Raw genomic sequence first — 20,263 nt, forward strand, 5'->3', positions numbered from 1 at the left:
CTGTGCGAGACCCTTCAGAGTCCAACACAAACAGATTCCATGGCCAGCTCTCTTCACTGGCTCCCATTGCCTGCYGTGCTTCCTCCTGGGTCAGCAGAGGACACCAGCTCCGTGCCAGGAGAGAAAGATTCTCCAGTGGCAGCATCCAGCCCATTTAAAATCCAATCTGTGTAACAACAGCATGAATTTGGTGGACTAGAGAGTCTGCCTAGTCTGGATTTACCTGTCTCTCATCATTTGGCTCTTCCAGAAACAAAAAGTGGCCCCAGAAAACAAAGCTGTACATTAAATACCTCTCTGGGTTAAGAGGAAGTACAGCTGTACATGGTGCCATAAYAATAAGATCCAAACAATGTCTGCAGGATATTTGCAACTCCCAGATCCTTTTAGGAACRTGCACCAAGAAAGACTGACGGGCTTTGGGAAGGTGAGACAATGTGGTTTTGAGGCAATGAATATGCACATCTACAGAACATTACTGAGACTTTTCTGCAGTCAGCTGTTTCCTTTTTCCATTGTAATGTATAGACAGGGAGTAACAAACATGCAGGGTATTTCCCAGCCATGCAGTGAGGTTGACCAAACGCTCCTCACCTCTTGGATCCACCACATGTGCCCTCTCTTCATCCCTTGTGCAATTGGAGAGTAATGGAATCAATTCAGTTGGAAAAGACCTCTAAGAGTATCAAAGTTCTTCAGGTCTCCTAAGGAACCATCCGTGGGCACACCTGTATTCCCTTTTCTGATTTTCAGCACTCAGTAAATGCCTTCTTTCACTTGCCCCTTCTAGAAGGAGATGTACTGGGACAGTTCACAGTTGACCAAATYGACGGCGAATGGACAATTTCTTCCAAGAAGCCTCTGGACAGAGAAGATACAGAGAAATATCTCCTCAAGGTTATGGCCTCTGATGGGAAATTTCAGGCTACCACCGAGGTGGAAATTTTTGTTCTGGATATCAATGATAACAGCCCTGAGTGCGGCCAGGTAAGACGTCTATTTTGGGACATCGGGGCCTTAAAGGGAGATCCTGAGTTGGAAAGAACACAATAAAGAAGAAAGAACAGGTAGAGCATGTTAAAAGGTTTGGCTTGTCATAATTCTTCTCACACTATCCTGTTGCTTTGACTATGCTTCACAACTTTAATTAAGCTGCATGTCAAGCAAGAATATTAAATCTAGCCTCCAAGCATGTTTGCCAACAGCAAGTGAGAGCTTAAGCATTATGAAGAATAATTTTTGGAGATAAACAATGCCAGGAAGCCTCCTGGGAAGGGACATGTAAATTACCAAGTTTTATATCCTGCTAAGCCGGGAGATTCCCATCGGGAGGTTTGTTGCTGTGGAGAGCWGATCGCTGGTGTGGACGTCACCCATGGTGAGAACGAACAGAGGTGGTTACTTCCCAAAGGAGATTCAAAGGCTTGTGTGAAATGAGCTCACATTTGGGCCCAGTCCACACCCCAGCAGCCAGGATTGGGAGGCACACTGTGTTCCCCTATAAACCACAGGGTTTATTCTTGCCTGTGACGCTTCTGTTGGTCTGTTCCCCCTGCCATATGGGATGGAGGTATTCTGGAGAATGGCTCACATGCTGATGATTTCTTCTCTCCTGGCCAGATACTCTACACTGGGAGRGTCTCTGAAGATGCAGGGCCGGGTGTTTTCATTTTGAAAATATCAGCGACCGACCCTGACGTGGGCAGCAATGCCCAGATAACCTACAGCCTGCACGGCCCCGGCGCGGAGGAGTTCCGGCTGGGCCCACACACAGGTGAGAGCAGGGCAGCAGGAGGCTTTCATCCTCTTCCTCGAGAAATGCAAGCTCCCAGCAWGGCTCATCACTTACCTTCTTTTGAGCAAACACAAGGGCTGTTCATTCCAGCTCTCCCAAGCTCTAAAGGAATGGCCACAGTGTAGAGTGAGCTCCGCATCATCCTTCTCACTCTCTTGACAAATTTTAAAATGAAGGGCAGACACTATTGCCAACAGCCAGCTCTCAAGGAGGAGAGAGCAGCCAGTGTTTGGCTTGAGCCAAAAACACAAGCTCTAAATTCCAAATCACCTCTTAGTGGGTCTTGAGCAGTGCATTTACCCAAGMAGATTTGGTGATCACTGTAGAGATCACTTGGAATTGCAGAAAGCTCAGTGCAGTAGGATTCAGAATTACAGTTTATTTATGAACAGTTCTRTCCCATTATGGCCTCGCTTGGATGAAGTTCAGCTGAACTTGCAGGACTCCCTGTGCAAAGCCTTGCCAGGGCCCTGGCTGGCCGTGATCCGAGGACAGCCCTGAGCAATGTGGCGTGGACACATCACCACTATTAGCCCAATTATTGTCTCCCACGGTTCATCCAGGAAGGCACCTGAACCTCTCTGAGATCTTGTACACTGTGGCCATGAGTGCAGGAGACATGACCACGTCCTGTTCTTTCCCGCAGGGGAGCTGACCACATCTGCACCCCTTGACCGTGAGCAGAAGCCCACGTACCACCTGGTAGCCAAAGCCACTGACGGCGGGGGCCGTTCCTGCCAGGCTGATGTGACGCTGATCATTGAGGACACCAATGACAACGCACCCAGGTTCTTCCCCAGCCACTGCGCCGTGGCCGTGTTTGATAACACCACAACAAAGACACCCATCGCCGTGGTTGCTGCCAGGGACCTTGATGAAGGTGAGTCAGAGCGGGATTTATGTGTTAGTGGAGTTCATCTTTCATTCTGAATAGAAGCCTTTGAAACCTGGGGAAGTGCTACAGCAATGGGCTTAGATAATTGAATCTTGGCGAAGATGTGCCTGGATCTCATCGCTGACATGTTCTTGACTACTGGGCTGGCATCAGCATTTTTGTGACTGTTGGAAGTGCAGTATCTGTAGGRACATGCAGACCTTCCTTGAGAACGTGCTCAGTGACTGTAGCTGTGRTGCACAGCACAAACTGTGACACAGGGATCGAAACCAGACAGAAACTATATCAAATGTGGGGACTGAGAATGAGTGTAGTAAGGAAAAAAATGAATTTTACATATGGGTGTGGGTAGAAACTATGGATGGAGAGGTCCTTCTCAAAACACAAAGATTTTCATAAATACAGGTAAGGCTTCTAGGAAATGAACTTTCAATAAACCTCTCCAGCAGAGACTGAATTTATGATGACAGAGAAGCAAGACCATATCTTCTTTGGGAGCAGAAATTAAGGGAARTCACATTTGAAAAATGAAAATCACCAGAAAATTCAGACAGGTGACACTGGTGGGTAGCCGTGAGGGTGGTTAGATGTCTGAACCTGCAGGTGGGCAGGGGCACATTTGGTGTTCATATGATGTTCATACAGCTTTCATATGATTTTCTCTGGGAGCTGAAGTTGATTAAGCACACATAGTCCTAATGGATTGTAAATAAATAAACCCAGCAGCATCTGAATTATTGCAGCCTGTCCCTTACCCTTCCAGGTCTCAACGCTGAGGTGATCTATTCTCTGTCTGACTCTGCCAATGGACACTTTTCAATTGAGGAAACCACAGGGGTGATCCGCCTGGAGAAGCCTCTGAAGGACTCTCAGCACTCAGCGTTTGAGCTGACGGTCTGTGCCACCGACCGGGGCAGCCCTGCGCCCCTCTCTTCCCTCGGCACCGTCACTGTCTCTGTTGTGGATCTCAATGAATACCTGCCTGTTTTCCTGGCCCCTGAATACGTGGCCATGGTCAAAGAAGATGTGGCTGTGGGTACYGAGGTCCTCAACTTGTCAGCCCTGACGAGGGACAATGCAGAAAACACTGAGATCAAGTATGAAATCGTGAACGGCAATGACCATGGGAAATTTCAGCTCAACTCAAACACAGGTAAAACGATCTTGTGCCCAAGCAGATCCACGTTGATCCAACATCAAAGGCTGTCTTTGTATGCATCTTCTMTGTTCTTCTCTATTTGGCTTCCACTTTTGCTCTGAGTTTACCCAGCACAAGGGTAAGGAATACAGTCTTCTTTTCTACTATAAATTTTGCCATCCACATCACTTAAGGAGTGATCCAAATCTTACTGAAAGTAATGGAAATACTCCTGTTATATGTCTGGGACCTGAGACTGGTCCGTGTGAATGAGAGGCACATGGAGAACAAGATGAGGAAATTTTCCCACTTGAAAATGCAAGAGAAAGTGGTTTCATTTAAAAAGTCTTTCCAACCGTGTCCCACACGGAGCCTGCAGCCCCAGGGTAAGAGGCAGCTTTATTAGGTGGCACTGAGTGAACACAGATAATAGCACCCTGGCCATGGGCAGGTGTTGRGCCAGGATTAGCAGCCAAATAAAGCCCTGTTCTGTTTGCACAGCGATGTGATAAGGGCTGTTATCAGAAGGCCAATGTTAACGCCCTGAAACAAGCCCTTGGCTGTGTCAGCAGTGGCCTTCTGTCCTCAGCTGTAACATCCTCATCAATGGATGCCTCAGCCTCTCTGGTCACAAGGCCTTTGCTGATTTTTTCTGCATCAAGGTGGTCAAAGTTAGGTGAGCTGCACCGTTTCAGCTGGCACTTTGGCAGTTGCCTTGGCACATCTGTAGCATTCCAAGAAATCTCACATCCCATTGATTCAAAATGGTTTCTGTCCTTTCCTCCTCATCTGCCAACACAGGTGCCTTATACATCAATGGGAGCCTGGACTTCGAAGCGAGTCACGAGTATTACCTGTCCATCGAGGGCACGAGGAAGGGCTCAGCTTCTCTCAGCGATGTGACCATGGTGGTGATCAACATCACTGACATCAATGACCACGCACCGGAGTTCGTCCAAGATCCTTACATCACTGACATCCGGGAGGATGCCGCCCTTGGAGAAATCATCCTCACGGTATAACAAACCAGRCCAGCTGTCTTTACCTATTCTTTACTTGTACAATGCCCTATTCACTCCTCTTTTTCACTTTACCTTTCTTGGACACAGCGACCWCACTGGGCTTGTGACATTCAGTATGTGAGATTTAAAAAAAACTTTAAAAAAGGATTATTGGCAGAATTTCTGTGACTCCATAGGCATGGAGAACATTCTGCCTTATAAGGCATCTTTAAATAAAAGCTAAAGCTTTGACACCCTCCCAAGAGAGCTAAAATGCCTGCAAAAGGCCAATGCCCTTGTGACCTGGGGAAGGTGGAGGCTTCTCTAAGAATAGCAAAGCCCAAGGTAATTCCATGTGGAGTTTTCTGTCCAGACTGCTACCATCACAWGGGGTGGTAAAGTCTGGAAATAGACAACAAGAAAGCTGAGAAAACTCTGTTGTCTTGAAAATACTATTGGATGACACTTATTTGAGTCACCTTCCTTTCCCCCTCCTCATTTGAGGCAAGCTCAGATCAATTCCCTTAAATGACAAAAAGGTCCCACTTCTCCATGGCACATCCTTTTTGGCCCAAGGGTCCTAGCAGGTTTTTTTTTTCTCCAAACAGGTGTCAGCTGATGACTTGGATGGGTCAATGAACAATCAGATCACATATTCCATTGTGGAWGGGAACCCACTGGGACACTTTGCCATTCAGCCCAAAAACGGGCAGATCAGCATCTCCAAGCATCTGGACAGGGAGGAGGTGAGTTCAGGAAAATGAGAACGGGAAGGCTGARACAGATGTGTTCCAAAAGACCAAGGGAGAACAGCTTACTCAGCTGCCTCCTGTTTTTGGAATTATTTACTCATAATACTGTAGGTAGATGACGAGGCATTAATTTGCTTTCTAGACTCACAGATACTGCAGTGGAAAGGCTGGGCTTTAGGAAAGGCAGTATAAAATAACAGAGTAGTTTGGGTTGGAAGGGACTTCTAAGGATTGTCTGGTTCCAGCCCTTTCCATGGGCTGGGACACTTCCAGGGCCGAACTCACACTCTGAGTTTTGGTGTGTTCCATTGGTACTTCAAGCTGGCTGGGTGAGATTCAGCCCCAAACTGGAAACCAACATAGTTTGGGTCTGTGCCTGTGCATCAGAGCATTACAGAAAACAGGAGTGGGAGAAGAAAGGTCACCTGGGCAAGGTCTCATTCATTAAACAGCAGCAGCTTGTCTCACCTGCCAGARTTCAGAAGCCTKTGGACAATGCYCTYAGGTACATGGTGGGCTTCTTGGGGTGTCSTGCAYAGRGACAGGAGCTTATCCTGRTGGGTTCCTTCCAGCTCWGCKTATTCYRTGATTCTATGATTCTTRAACTACCATTGACAGGTGTTTCACTGGCTTCATTTCATCCATCTTTGCCAAGTTGTTTCTCTTCTCTCTAAGTGTTGTGAGGCTGGTTTAGTTTAGCAATGAGCTTTGAGTGAGATTTATGGATGCAGAGCCTTAGCCAAGGGCAAAGCTGTTGTGGCCATGGTTGCATGGCCTTGGGCAATTCAACAAGAATTCTGCAGCAGAATAAAACTTCAATGTGAAAACGCCACCATCCTATAGTTTCTCCTGTGCTACAAATCCTCCAGGTCCCCAGTTATTCCCTGACAGTTCGAGCCACGGATAACGGCCACCCTGCTCAGTTCAGTGATGTCCCTGTGCACGTCCACGTGTCTGATGTCAATGACAAYCCTCCTCGGTTCTTCCAGCTCAACTACAGTGTGGTGGTGCAGGTAAGCCAGGAGACAGTTTCTTCTCCCAATCCCTCTCATGGCATTGAGGAATTCATGCCTGGGCTGCTGTTGGAGCAGAGGAGGGAGATGGTGGTGAATCATATTGGCTGCTTTGTGTTCTGTGTGTTCTAGRGCAGGAGTGGGATTGGTTTCCCTGTTCCTGACCCAGCGGCTCCTGGGGCACTCCAGGTTCCCTGGGCCGTTTCTCTTAGCTTCCCTTCCTCCAATATCATCTTTCCTCATTTCAGGAGAATGCTCCCGTGGGGACAAGTGTCCTGGAGCTGATAATGAGCGACAGAGACTCCCCAGAAAATGGACCACCGTACTCATTCCAGATCACCCAAGGCAATGATGGGAAAGCCTTTGAAGTCACCCAGAACGGTCTGCTGGTGACATCATCTGTCCTGAACAGAAAAATGAAAGAACAGTACCTGTTGCAAGTCCAGGTAGAGCCTGTGTTACTGTCCTGTGTCTGAATTCCCCAGCCAGCTTAAGTAGCAATAAAATGTGATTAGCATGGCCCAGCTGAACGAAAACATCTCTGGCTTTGARGAAATCCAATCCAGGCACAAATTGTGCAGCTTGGAGCCAGCTCCAGAGCTCATTTCTCCACAYAGTCTGCCCACAAGAAGCAGGGGGCCAGCTTCTTTGTTGATAAAATCAGATAATATGATCATGAAAAATACTCTGTCAGCAGTTTCCTTAGACAGATGCTTTCCCCATAATCATTCTAGTGAATTCCAATTTAAAGTGAGACCTGGATCTGGTCCTACAAGCTTTCTGTAATTATCCTTGTCATTTAAGAAGTGGTTTAAGTTCCTYTTCAAAAAGGATTTCTATTGTTGCAGAATGAATTCATTATTTTTCAATGTTATCAGTAAGGATAGTCCATTACAAACAAAAGGATAATGACATGTAAAGTACATACTTCTTCAGTAATGGCAGTTGTTGTAAAAGCTGGGTACTATTATGTTACAAACCTCAACCTCTAACTGCTTAGCATTAGRGAGAAATTTATCCCATAATCTGATTATTCACATTTTTGTGTTTGAGATTCCTTGCCTCAGTGCTAGACAGRCACTGTCAGAGGTGGGACAGGGCCTTAAACAGCCCGGAAGGTGAGCGAATGTGTTGATGTGCGTAACTGCTTTTCATATCCAGACACTGGGTTACGCACGGAACCACAAAGATTGGCAATGTGACAAAAAATTATTAACCCTCAGGAATTCAGAACCATTCAGAGGTGCCTCAGAGCCAYTCAGAGATGCCTCAGCTGCTGCTGAATGCACACAAAAGTGTGACCCCAGCACTGTCAGAAGGCTCCATCAGTCTCCATGGTAGAAGGGATGCTGCCCTTTTCCTGGGGCCTCCTCCAGGCAGAGCTCCAAAATGCTGCCGATTTTTCCCAATCCCTCTTCATCCCCAACCTGCTGCCTGAGAGCTTCCACTCACTGCTCCCTGCAAAGCACTCTCCTCTGCAATACCTCACCCGTCAGGTGAGGTGACAGTAAGTCAGCATGTGGCTGTAACAGGTCCTTCTGTTTTCCTTGCCAGGTCTCTGACAGCGGCATCCCTCCCCTCTCCTCCTCAGCATTTATAAATATCCAAGTGACTGAGCAGAGCCAGTACGCTCCCTCAGCCCTTCCCCTGGAAATATTCATCACCACCAACGAGGAAGCCTTCCGAGGYGGCGTTCTGGGCAAGATCCACGCCACGGACCGGGACCCCCACGACACGCTGGTGTACACTTTGGTGGCACAAGTGCCCAAGGAGGGGCTCTTCTCCGTCGGGGCTGCGGATGGCAAGATCATTGCTGGGGACAAGCTCCCCCACGGCCACTACCTTCTGAACGTGACGGTGAGTGACGGAACGTTCACAGCCGCCACCAGCGTCAGCGTCCACGTGTGGTGCTTCACTCAGGAGGCTTTGGACAAGGCTGTGGTGCTGCACTTCCGACACCTGWCCCCCGAGGAGTTTGTGGGGGACCACTGGCGCAACTTGCAGAGGTTTTTGGGGAACATCCTTGTCACCCGGCGCCAGAACATCCACATGGCCAGCCTGCAGCCTGCAGCTGCCTCAGATGGGGTGGATCTGCTGCTGGCTGTTGGAGAGCCACACGGCTCCCTGTACGAGCCGCGGGTGCTGGCGAGCAAGCTCACYGGGTCAGCGGGGGAGATGGACCAGCTGGTGGGGCTCCGGATGAAGAAAGCGATCCACGTGCCCTGTCATGGGTCAGACTGTGCCCACCGTGTGTGCAAGGAGACCATCCAGCTGGATCCAGGCATGATGTCCACGTACAGCACTGCCCGCCTCAGCGTCCTCACCCCGCGGCACAGCTTGGAGCAGATCTGCTCGTGCAATGGTGAGAAATCCTTCCCAGCAGTGTCTGACCCTATAAACTRGGCATGTTGTGTTTTCCATCAGTATATTATAGCCCACCTGGATTTTCCATGGAATTAGGTTGCCCCRTGACCAACAGCTCTGCCCGCAATTTCAAAGACTGTTAGAGTCTGAAAGTTTCACACAGTCTTTTTTTTTTTTTAATTAATTTCCTGTTTAATAACAGCAACATCTGTCTCTCTTACTGGGAAGAGTCACTCATACATAGCAGGTAATGAAGGTCAGTGATCAGAATTTTGATCCCTGAGCTCCTGTTGATGATCTGCACTTGGCAAAGCACAAACTAACTAATAAATTTGAAGAAAGCCAAATAAAGTATATTTGTTATACTGAATTCTAGAATACTTCCATAAATAATTGGAGGGAGCAGGGATAAAGGTCAGTATCACTGGGGCAGGAATGTAAGGGGATACCATAGAATAATATAAAGGCTTATTAAGGATGGTGAAATTCAAGGGTGTTGTAGACCACACTGAGGGCACCTTGAAGGTTCTATAGGACAGAAATAGCCAGGCTGATACRTCAGGGTTGCTTCACAGGTGATTATATAGAGGAAATACTGAGAGCTCCCAGTGGGACTGTGGGAGATGGGCTGCTCCTGGACAGTTGTGCCATCAGGCTGGGAAAAGAGGCAAAGTTTGGTGCTGTCCATAGGCTCAAACTGCCACCAGGATGAGACCTTTCTTTCGTTCTCCTTTCAGGAACAGCTGTGAGGTTTGGAGGCCACAGCTACATTTGGTACCAGCACGCCCAGGCCGGCTCCTGGCACATGCACTTTCGCCTCAAGACCCACCAGCATCACGGGGTCGTGTTCCACGCCAACGGGACYGACCACGCCACTCTGGAGGTGTGTATTGCAGTGCAGTGTTTTTAAAAAACCTTCCCTTTTCAGGGCAGGGAATGACAGAAAGAAGATGCAATAATATGTTTTACCCATAGTAATTTATCTGTAGTAATTTTACCCATAGTAATTCTGATATAAATGTACCGCTGATGTACAAGATTTGGGAAGACCAAGTGAGAGCCAAGCAGAGTTTGGTAAATGCTGCAATCACAACTGTGAATTGTTCTCTACACCTGTGAGTGCACGTGTTGGTTTCTGCTGTGAAGTCATCAGACATCCACTGCCTGGGGTACATCACCTTCTTTCCTTACAGCTTGCTTCTTCAATCCTCCCTTCTGTCTCCACCCTCAGGACAAAGAATTTACCAGGTGGASTTGTCCTCAGACTGGTCTGCTTCTACTTAGCAAAGGGCAAACTTTCCCCCAGACCTCAAATTTCCTTTACAATAATGGGCAGAGCAGTCTAAACAGGAGACCTAAATTATATTTTTCACACACACACAACCCGTTCTTTTCAACCACTTTCTCTTGATTTCACTGTTTAAGACATCTGCTGAGACTGGGACATTTCAGTCTGATCACTCTCCTCCCTTTGGCTGAACATTGAACCTACCCAGCATTCAATGATCATCTCCCTCTTCTACCTTGGCAACAGAAGGAAAGCAGCAGATGACTAAAGAATAGGAGTTTGTAYGTTCCTCATCAACTGAATTCAGACTAATTGGAGACTAAGATCACAGGACACGCTTTCCAGCTTACAGAGATTGTCCTTGAGACTGATCACACTGAGATCTACACTCTGTAACCTGCCTGGAGGTGTTCATCCTGTCCTTGAATTCTCCCATCCCTTCTCATCGTTTCACAACCCCGTCTTCCTATTGTGAAACACTTTTCTTTCCACTGTTACAAAAGACCCACACTGACAGGGAGCTGCACAGCAGCCAGCCCCCACACAYATGCCTGTTGCACATATTTCAAGCTCCTGCTGTCACAGCCATCCCTCCTGAAGAGCAGGAGCAGAGAAATATTGCCCATATGTCCTGTAGCCATCTCTGAGAGTGACTTTAAGCTGCATTGTAAAGGGTCAGTGAGTAAAACTACTCAAGAAGGGTCTCAAAGCTTTCTACCCCACCTTTGGGAAGGAGAGTCACAAAATGGTTCAACAGAAGTAATCCAGCACTTTAGGTGGTGCTGAGGAAGTACAAGATGCAGGAAACTCCACTGTGCCRGGCCTGGCAGAGGGAGTCAAGGGAGAAAAGGTTCATTATTGCTGGAGTTCAGAGAGCCTGTGATCTCCTGTGCCCRAGCTTGTCTCCACAAGCTTTTCAATAGGAAACATTCATAAAGCCTCCTCCATAAAAGTACCGTGAATCATTTCTTTCCTGACTCACTTTATTAGCAATATCTTAGGGATAAAAATGTTTCTAAACCACCTGGCTTGATAAAAATGAAGGAATGCCTCAAAATTTTAAACTTTGTAAACTGCAGTACTCCAGATRCGAGCCAAAGCCATGAAAGGACCATAAGTGATGATTTGTAGCTTTGATGAAGAAGATGAACTCTCCCAAGAGCATGCATGTCATCACTTTTCCAGTCTCTAARCTGTCCTGATGCTCAGAAATGGGTTGCAGCAAGAGGATGGCAGACCAGGCAAACTGGGAAAGGCTTGGCAGTCTGTCAGTTCTTGCTCCAGGGAATCGAGTTCTCAGCTGTCTCACAGTCCCAGAAATCGAGAAGCCAAATCTGCAGACCCATCTGAAATGAAATCATGTTCCTGCAGGTGGAGTGAAGTGACAAAGTTCTCTGGTGTGCKTGCCAGTTGTGCAAAGGGATTTACACACGTGTGGCCCTGAGGCCCTTCCATGGCATGTGCCAGGTGCTGCTTGTTCTTCCTTCAGCAGCTGCTCTCTCCTCCCACTGGGATTTATTTATACCATGGGCTTCTCTAAGAGGTAGTTATCGTCCAAACTGCTTTTGTCCCCTCCAGAGCAGCCCCTTCATATTGTATGTGGGTTTCTCTAAAGTCAGTGTAGCCCRTAATCATTCCTTCTCTTCTAACCCCTTCCAAGAATCAGCTCTCCTCGCTGTCTCAGTGTCCACCATGAACATCTCTCATGCCTGGAATGAATTGCTTGATGTTACATAGTAGGCTCTGCAGGTTTCCCACAAACACTTCATCCCATCTCTTTTCTCCTTCTCCAGAAGCTCTTTGCTTCTGTGAGAGAGAGGTTTTATTAACAAAGTGCTGGGGAGATAAAGGTGAAAAAGGTGTTTAGCCCTGACTTCACCCTGAAACAACACAGCTAACTGTTCCTTTCTCCATCCTCTGTGACTTTTAAAGATTAATCTTGGGCCACAAATAGGAATTTCTGATGTCCCAGTTAAATGCAGAAGACATTGGTGTGGTTCACTTTCAGCAGCTCGATGCCTTGTCTCTCTCCCATCAGCTGGAGATCAAGGATTGGATTGCAGTGCATATCAGTAGCTTTGGCTTGGCTTTCCAGCATGGGTACAACAGTAATTCCTTTCTCTGCCTCCCAAGTCCTCCTTTCCTCCTCCCCAGAAAGCTGCCAGTGCTTCTCCTCAATAAGATCCTTTCACCACCCTCACCCCTGCCAAAAGGGCAACTGCTCCAGCACCTTCCCTGCCTCTAATGAGACAGTGAGAACAGAACAAAAGCCACGTGGCCCAGAACAAGAGTCCATCTGTGACTGGTGATGCAGTTAYGGATAGTCTGAATGCCAGGGCTCTGATCAGGCTCAGGAAGGTGGGAGAAACGGCAAGCAGCTGCACCAGTAGCAGTATGATCCCGTGGCTCTGCTCTCTGTTACGGGGAAAGATGAGCTTCCCTCCCTGCACGCTGGTCAAAGGCTGCAGGGAAGGACCACGGGTGAAACTGTGCCACAGAGATGGAGGTGTTTGCAAAATAAGGGSGTTGCAGTCACTTAATTGATCCAGGCATGGTTAACACAGGTGAAAGAGGCTGCATTTTCCCAGCTGGTACTTCTTGGAGTCAGAAAGTCAGGAGTYATCCCAACTGTCAGTGTGAAGGCAGGGAGAGAGGGAAATGAGCAACAGGAGAAATATTGAAACKCTTCATAAACAGCAGCCACCCGTGTTACAGGTGCCTGTGATTTCTGTGTTTTACAGATGGTTCATGGAGTGCCTCAGCTTGGCTACAGCTGCCGGGGCAGCTCCGCTGGGAACCTCTCCTCCTCACGCTTTGTGAGCGATGGTGAGTGGCACTCCGTGTTCCTGGAGGTGAAGAACACTTCCATCCGCCTGCTCATCGATGGCCTGGGAAACGCCTCTCTCCAGCTGCCAGGGACCTGTGGTGCCACCCAGAGAACACAAGACCTGACCTTTGGGGGCCTCCGGCAGTCGCTGCAGTCCCCGAGAGTCACGCGGGGGTTCAGGGGCTGCCTGGACGTGGTTGCAATCAACGGCAGAGAAGTGGTTCTGCTTCCCRGGAAAGGGCAGTCAAAGGAAGTCCTGGAGGAGGTGGGGATAAGGCAGTGCTGCTCCCCCACCGGTGCCTGCAGCAGCAGCCCATGCCTCAACAACGGGATGTGCTCTGAAACTCATGGAGGAGGTATGTGAACATCCCACTCACAGCGAGAGGGCAGTAAGCAGTGATGGGGGGAAAGGTGCAACGATTTTATTCATCCCCATGGAGGGGCTGCTCCAAAAGGGGAAGCAGAGGTCCTCTGTCCTGGGGACCTCAAGTGACTGAGTGCAGCAGCAGCTGCAGGGTGTGAGATCATCATCCTGGCTCTCAGCAGTGGACCGTGGGCCCAGAGGGCAGGAAGGTGTTTCTAAGGAGTGTGCATGACATAGGAGAGCAGAGTGTTGCCAAAAACTCAAATGCAAATAGAAGTTCCACCCACCCCTCTGCATCCTTTTTGCTTAAGGAGCTGTTAACAAGGCTGGAATCAGGCAAGATGGGATYGTGCAGTGATGGTATCTGGGCAGGAACAAACCAAGATCTTGGTCTCTTCCCACTGCAGTGAGCRACTGCCCAGGGCTATGCAAAGGGATGTGGGAAAACCGTAAGCTCAAATCCAGGAATCCCAGGTTAGCACGGGGTGCACACACTCAGCAGAGGTTTGGGACAGGCTCTSCCCTGGGCAGTGTCACTGCTGCCCTGTCACTGTTCCTGCCATCCTGCGCTGAGCTGTGTCACAGGGACAGGGGCTGTGAGGGGAGAAACCACTCTCAGTGATGTCCACCCGTGTGTCACTGCCCCACAACTCGCTGTAGCTGCCAGCACAGCAGAGCTGCACCCCTAACACCCCTTCTGTGGAGCTGGGTACTGCCCATTCCCCGGCCCCTCCGAGGGGCAGTGAGGTGTTTCCCACACTGCTGCGTGGGGCAGAAGCTGCTCCTGCAGCTCTGTGCTCCTTGGGACCTTTGCCAAAGCACACCCTGCCCGGCGAGCAAGTGAGGACAGAGGAGGCACCACCTTCCCCTGCCCTGCCCGCAGCCTCTGGSAGCAAGATTCCCAGCCCTGTCGACTCAGCAGCTGCCTGATTCGGGTGAACTTGTTTGACACCAGGTGGAAATCACAGAACAGTTAGTCTGGCTGGCACTTACACCTCAGCCTTCAGACCCTCTGCACTGGGCAGAAAGGGCTCAAAGCCCTTGAGAAGAGAACATCTCTGCCCTAAGTCACAGCATCCTCTGCTTTCACTGCAGATAGAGCAYGGTGGGAGGAGGAGGTGGAAAATCRCTCCCTCACTCATAACCTGATGATCATCCAGTGTCCTTCCCATAGCTTCCTTCCAAGATRAACACTTAATTTCTYCTGCACATGACCCAGCTGACCAGGRAAGAGCCTGTGGGACACGGCCTCAGGCAGGACATTGCTGCAGGGAAGGGATTGCTCAAGGGACATTGATTTGTGGGGTTACCCTGGTTGCTTGGCTTCCCTGAGTGCAGTGAGCTCAGTCCTGGGGACCCCGGGCAGGCAGCAGGAGTTCATGCAAAGCTGTGCCCAGGGATGTGGGGCGTGGGATTCCAGCACAGGCAGGGACTCGCCTGTGGGAGCGAGCCTGGGGAGCCACGTGGCCGTGTGAGAACATCTGTGGGGAGAGCACCCAGCACCACAAACACACGGGAGCCCCACGGCCAGGCCATGTGTTTGGGCACACACAGCCCGTGGGCAGTGTCCAGCAGCTGCTGCAGCCACTGACACGTGTGGGAACAGGCCCACGGTTGTTTGCCCCACGCTCCAAAGCAGGGTTGTTCAGCTTGTGGATAAGTAGCAAAGACTTTTCCAGTGTGCTGCAAGGTGGGAATTCTGTATTTCCCATGCAACAGCAGCAGGCAGGTGACGAGCAGGAGCTCAGCACAGCCAGGGACATTCCCATGCTCAGGGCTACASCAAACAGCAGCCAAAAGCACAAAGAGCAGCAGCCCCTCCGAGCCCCTGGCTGTGCAGGGTTTCTCCCTGGCTGCCAGCAGACATCTCCTGTGAGCAGGAGAAACTCGGCGTGTTGAGACAGGCACTTCATACCACGAGTGCTCATAGGACCAAAGACTCCTGAGAACAACAAATTACAGGGGATTGCACTTAACAGAGTCAGAAACTGTGAATCAGCCAACCAAATTCCCCTTCCTTTATCCTGAATTTGYCCCTCAGCTTCTCCACGCAATGAAGCTGTGGCCTGACTGTATCCCTGTTCCGTGTCAGGGCAGGACAGGCTTGGTCAAACATTGCTCCAGAGTGGTCCCAGCCTCCAGCAACCACAGCAGGTCCTRTAAGGCACCCACCAGGGATGGCCTGGGTGCCCCTCAGCACTGCTGGAACAGGGAATATTTGTGTTTGGGCCGCTGTGCTGAGCCCTCTGTGGGGGCCATCAGCACCAGGCACTGCTTCTCGCTGTTGCTGCCCATTTTTCCACACAGATATGTTCACTCTCACCCTCTCCAGGTTACACCTGCATCTGCCCCGGGCTGTTCTCTGGTGAGCACTGTGAGCTTGGGGACAGTCCCTGTGAGTCCAAGCCCTGCCTGCACGGGGGAACCTGCACCCTCTCGGCCACCGGCTACTCCTGCCACTGCCCTGACTGGTACCTGGGTGAAAGGTAAGGCCTTGGGGGGGTTTTGGGATGGCTGACATCCCATGGTGGGCTGGAAACGAGCATTGCACATTTCTGGAGCTCAGCAGACCCACACACACTGGGGTTAGTTGCTTATTGCAGGTACCCGAGCATTGCAGCAGGGAGGTGTCCGAGAGCAGAACAGGACACAAAGAGCTCTGCCATTGTGTGGCCACTGCCCCTCTGTGCCCATCTGCTCTGAGCAGGAAAACACAAAAACCTCCTCTGCCTGCAGGTGCTTTCATACCCCACATGTGCTGTGGGGCAGTTCAAAGCCTCTGGGTGCTGGGGGAGAGTCTCTCCCACTGGCAGCAGGGTGCTGGCACACACTGCCCTGGGTGGCAGGAGGGTGCCCTGAGGCTCTGGGGAGCTGCCTGGCATTGCTGTGAGGTGTCCCCTCCTTCACCCATCCTGCAGGGTACTGAAAGGATTGTTTCTATCCAGGACCAGCTCTGCAGGGCTCACGTAAAGGAATTCTCTCTCCCAGATCACAGCTGTGATTCATCCAATTCTGAGCTCAAGGATTGGGCATTACCACTCCAGCCCAGCAGCCCCTCCAAAACCCCACCCTTCCTCCAGCCCAGCCTGGTCAGAGGTGCCCAGCACAGGCTCAAACAGCATCACATCCAGTTCATCCTTCTGCCTTGGCCATTTGGCCAGGATGAGCACTGGTCCTGTGGATCAAGGCAAAGTCAGGAATTATCCGTGCATCTCTCAGAATAAAAGCTTGCAGCCGAGCATTAGGTGGCAGTGTGACACCTGAAATCAGCCGGAGCCTGTGGGTGCTCTTTGCACACGCAGCTCACACATCCTGAAACAGTGACTGCAACAAGAGCCGTGTAAACCTCACAGTTTGTTCAGTAATTAGAACAAAACTAAGGAAAAGCACTGTATGTTCCCCCTAGCATGTCCCTAGCATGGGGAGGTCATTGCTGTTGGAAGGAAAGATCCSCTGTACTGTTGGCAGATATTTAGATTGTGTGGGCTGGAGCGGGGCAGAGAATCAGAAATTCCATCTCAGTTCTGCAGATGGTCCATAAAATACCAAAAAGCCTCCCCAGCAAGGATGACCATTCACCATCTCACAGAGCAGGCGTTCCACAAATGTTTGCTGCAACCTGCAGACATGTACAAACCATCCAGAGGCTCCACAGAGCCTGGAGGATTTTATAAGAGGTTAACACACCCCAGACTGACCCTGAGCTCCMTAATTTAACAGGATTGGACCATCTCTTTATGCAGTGTTAGCCCGAGAACTCCAAACACTCCTCTGAGATGGAAAGCCCCCCATTTTAATTTGGGCATAGGGCTGAAAAATAGGACCACCCTGTAAAATACGGTGTTTTGTAAGCATTTTATACACAAGGATCCTCTGCCAGGATAAGCAGGTAGCAAGAGTTCAGTGAGGAAGGCAGAGCAGACCAGGACAGAGGATCCTCGGGTGGTGTGAGTGCGTGCCCTGACCAGGATGAGGCAGTTTTGGCACATCCCAGACCGATGGTAGCTGTCTCCACCCCTTTCTCCCCACAGGTGCGAGAAGCTGGCGGAGGAGTGCCAGGACAACCCGTGCCACAACGCCGGGCGCTGCGTCAGCAGCCAGGGCTCCATCCACTGCATCTGCCCGTCCGACTTCCAGGGTGCCTACTGCACCCAGCCCATCATCACGCCCGCCATCGTGCCCACGCAGTGGGCGCTGGGCCCCGAGGAGATCGCCGAGATCGCGGCCGGCGTGCTGGGGGCGGCCGTCCTGACCGTGATCTTGGTGCTGGTGCGCAAACGCTGCCGCCGCCGCGCCAAGGCGCACAAGCCCGTGGCCCGCGAGGACCCCGACCTGCTGTCCAAGAGCGAGTTCTCCAAGAGCGTGGGCGTGGGCACCCAGCCCGTGCCCCCCATCGAGCTCAACATCCTGAGCGACGCGCCGCACAACAACCTGGACCGCGCCACGCCCGAGCCGCGCAAAGCCGCCGGCACCCCTGAATTCGTCACCTTCAACTCGGCCAACGCCCCCAAGCACCGCGGCACCATCGTGTGCAGCGTGGCCCCCAACCTGCCCCCCGCTGCTCCCCCATCCAACTCTGACAACGAGTCCTTCATCAAGTGCACCTGGGCCAGGGAGGAGATGGGTYAGTAGCCACAGCTTTTTCTTGCTTTTTCACATCCTTCTTCTCCTTGGGAAGCGGATCTGAGGTTTGGAAATGTGAGGGACAAATGGTGTTGGCTAAAGCCAAGCAAAGCAGGGGCAAATACTGCCCCAGCCCTGCTGCTGTAGCTACTGCTACAGCCCTGCTTCATTGGCTCTTTCCTCCCTGCTGAACTGTGCATCGCAGTTTTCTGCTTTAACCTGCTTGGTCTTGCACACAATCAGCAGGMAAACCATTAATGCATAGCAGGTTGTGATCATGGGTCAAAAATCCCTGTAAAAGAGAAAAATTGAAGGGAAAAATTAAGATACTAGAAGTCGGTGGGAGTTTTAGTGAAGACCTTGGCATCAATGCTCCTAGGCAGAGGGAGCTGTCACATCCTCAGGGAATCACCCTAAATGGCTCTAGACAGCAAGGTTACTCCGTGCAGGAGTTCCTCACAAGAGTAACTGCAGGGAAAGGGAGAGATCCAGTGGATCACTGGATCACTGCCCCAATCCCTTCATAACATGAGTTTCTTGCATCTGGATAGCATGATGCAGCGTGTCTTTTGGGTGATGGAGTAGTGGGTATCTGTAGGCTGGGTGGGGACACTGCCTCAGCACAGCCAGGGGTGTCTTCAGGTCTCCTCAATTCCCAAAGTAGCGAGGAAGGAATTAGTGGGAGGGCAAGAGAGAGGCAACAGCCTCTAGAGAGCTGCAGCTAACATGATTCTTTTGTTCCAGTCTACCCAGCAGAAACGACCTACTGGCCACCCCGGTACCTGTCATCAGACGTGCAGGAGTATTCCCACTACGAGATCATTCAGGGGCCCCCCGCCTCCTCCTCTCACCCTCCGCTGCCCCCGCCGCCCCCTCCCCCAGCAGACACCGAGCCGGTCGCTCTCTACGGGGGCTTCCCCTTCCCGCTGGACCAGAGCAACAAGCGAGCCCCCATCCCACCCCGCTACAGCAACCAGAACCTGGAGGATTTCCTGCCGCTCGGCCCCGTGGACATGGCAGCGTCCCAGTGCCAGAACGAGTACACGGCCATCAGCTACTACCCAGCACAGCTGGTGCAGGGCGAGGGGGTGCCCTACCAGCCCGAGCCGGGCTACAAGAGGGTCAGCATGCGCCTGAGCGTGGCCCAGCCCTCCTACGCCGACTGCGAGCTGGGCCACCAGCCCRGCATCCGAGCCCAGCCCCTGCCACCACCCAACTACGAGGGCTCCGACATGGTGGAGAGTGACTACGGGAGCTGTGAGGAGGTGATGTTCTAACAGGGCATGAGGAGAGAAGCGCATCTCCACGCAGAACGGAGCGCCGGGGGCTGGCACACGCTGCTGAAGGGTGGCCTGAGTGTCCCACTCAGCTTGCAGTGTCACCCTCTGTGTGGCGAGTTGTAATTTGGCTGGATCTTTCCCCTCGCTGCCCTCCACGGTGCTCCTGCTGCAAATGGAGGGGAAATGCTCCAGCCACTGCTGGGACACGGAGGATGCTCCTGGGATGCCAATGACTAACCTGCCTTYTTACCAAGGGGACTGCCTCCAACACCACGTAGGACCACAGCATGCCACCTCCTCCCACCCCAGGCTTCCTGGCCACAGGGAGGGTGAGGAGGAGGAGGGCAAGCACTGYAGGTATGGCAGCAGTCATGGTGGAAAAAGGTGTGAAAGTTCAGCCTGGCAGTGCCCCATATGGGGTAGCAGAGGCTCCCTGCTCCCAGCTCTGGCTCCAAGGGCTTGCATCAAGCCAACAAGTTTGCTCGTGGAATGGATCAGCTGGTGCAAACCCTCTTCTATATCTGCTCCCTGACACTGGGAGAGAGAAGAGGGAATGCAGCTGGTCCCATCGGCACATCCCTTCTGGCTAACAGAAGTCCAAGGGGGGGGAAAAAAAAAAAAGAAAAAAAGGAGTCCATTTCTGTAGAAAAACCAAGCAACAAGGTTTGTCACACCAGGAACCACCCACAGACTCAAACTGGACTGCCCAGTTGGGCTGTGCTCACATGAGTAATGGGGACCCTGCCCCGAGGATTGTGTGCACAGCCTTGTCCCCGTAGCTATTGTGGTGCTGAACACAGCTGTACATGGTCCTACCAACAGCAGGGACTCTGTGCTGTATCCCARAAAGACTGGCCAGCACTTCCCAGAATCTCTGCCCAGTGAGGGGCACCAGGGCTGCTGAGCGTGGGTTTGCCTGTTTG

At 51.1% G+C, this 20,263-nt stretch overlaps 1 protein-coding gene across 1 annotated transcript in view; it reads left to right on the plus strand.

Moving 5' to 3' along the window:
• FAT2 (FAT atypical cadherin 2) overlaps positions 1-19,946 on the plus strand; it is a 54,131-nt gene extending 34,185 nt beyond the window's left edge. Inside the window, exons 11-24 of the mRNA XM_057376053.1 lie at positions 791-987; positions 1,621-1,774; positions 2,442-2,675; positions 3,454-3,843; positions 4,630-4,844; positions 5,438-5,575; positions 6,451-6,594; positions 6,843-7,040; positions 8,149-8,956; positions 9,696-9,841; positions 12,988-13,429; positions 15,770-15,923; positions 17,469-18,061; positions 18,805-19,946. Coding sequence (XP_057232036.1) covers positions 791-987; positions 1,621-1,774; positions 2,442-2,675; positions 3,454-3,843; positions 4,630-4,844; positions 5,438-5,575; positions 6,451-6,594; positions 6,843-7,040; positions 8,149-8,956; positions 9,696-9,841; positions 12,988-13,429; positions 15,770-15,923; positions 17,469-18,061; positions 18,805-19,337 — 4,346 coding nt within the window. The 3' untranslated portion in view covers positions 19,338-19,946. The remainder of the gene's footprint in view (positions 1-790; positions 988-1,620; positions 1,775-2,441; positions 2,676-3,453; positions 3,844-4,629; positions 4,845-5,437; positions 5,576-6,450; positions 6,595-6,842; positions 7,041-8,148; positions 8,957-9,695; positions 9,842-12,987; positions 13,430-15,769; positions 15,924-17,468; positions 18,062-18,804) is intronic.
• Positions 19,947-20,263: the final 317 nt, after the last annotated feature.

This window comes from Malurus melanocephalus, unplaced genomic scaffold, assembly GCF_030028575.1.
Source record: "Malurus melanocephalus ecotype Western Australia unplaced genomic scaffold, MMel_1.1 scaffold_269, whole genome shotgun sequence".
Classification (NCBI taxonomy): domain Eukaryota; kingdom Metazoa; phylum Chordata; class Aves; order Passeriformes; family Maluridae; genus Malurus; species Malurus melanocephalus.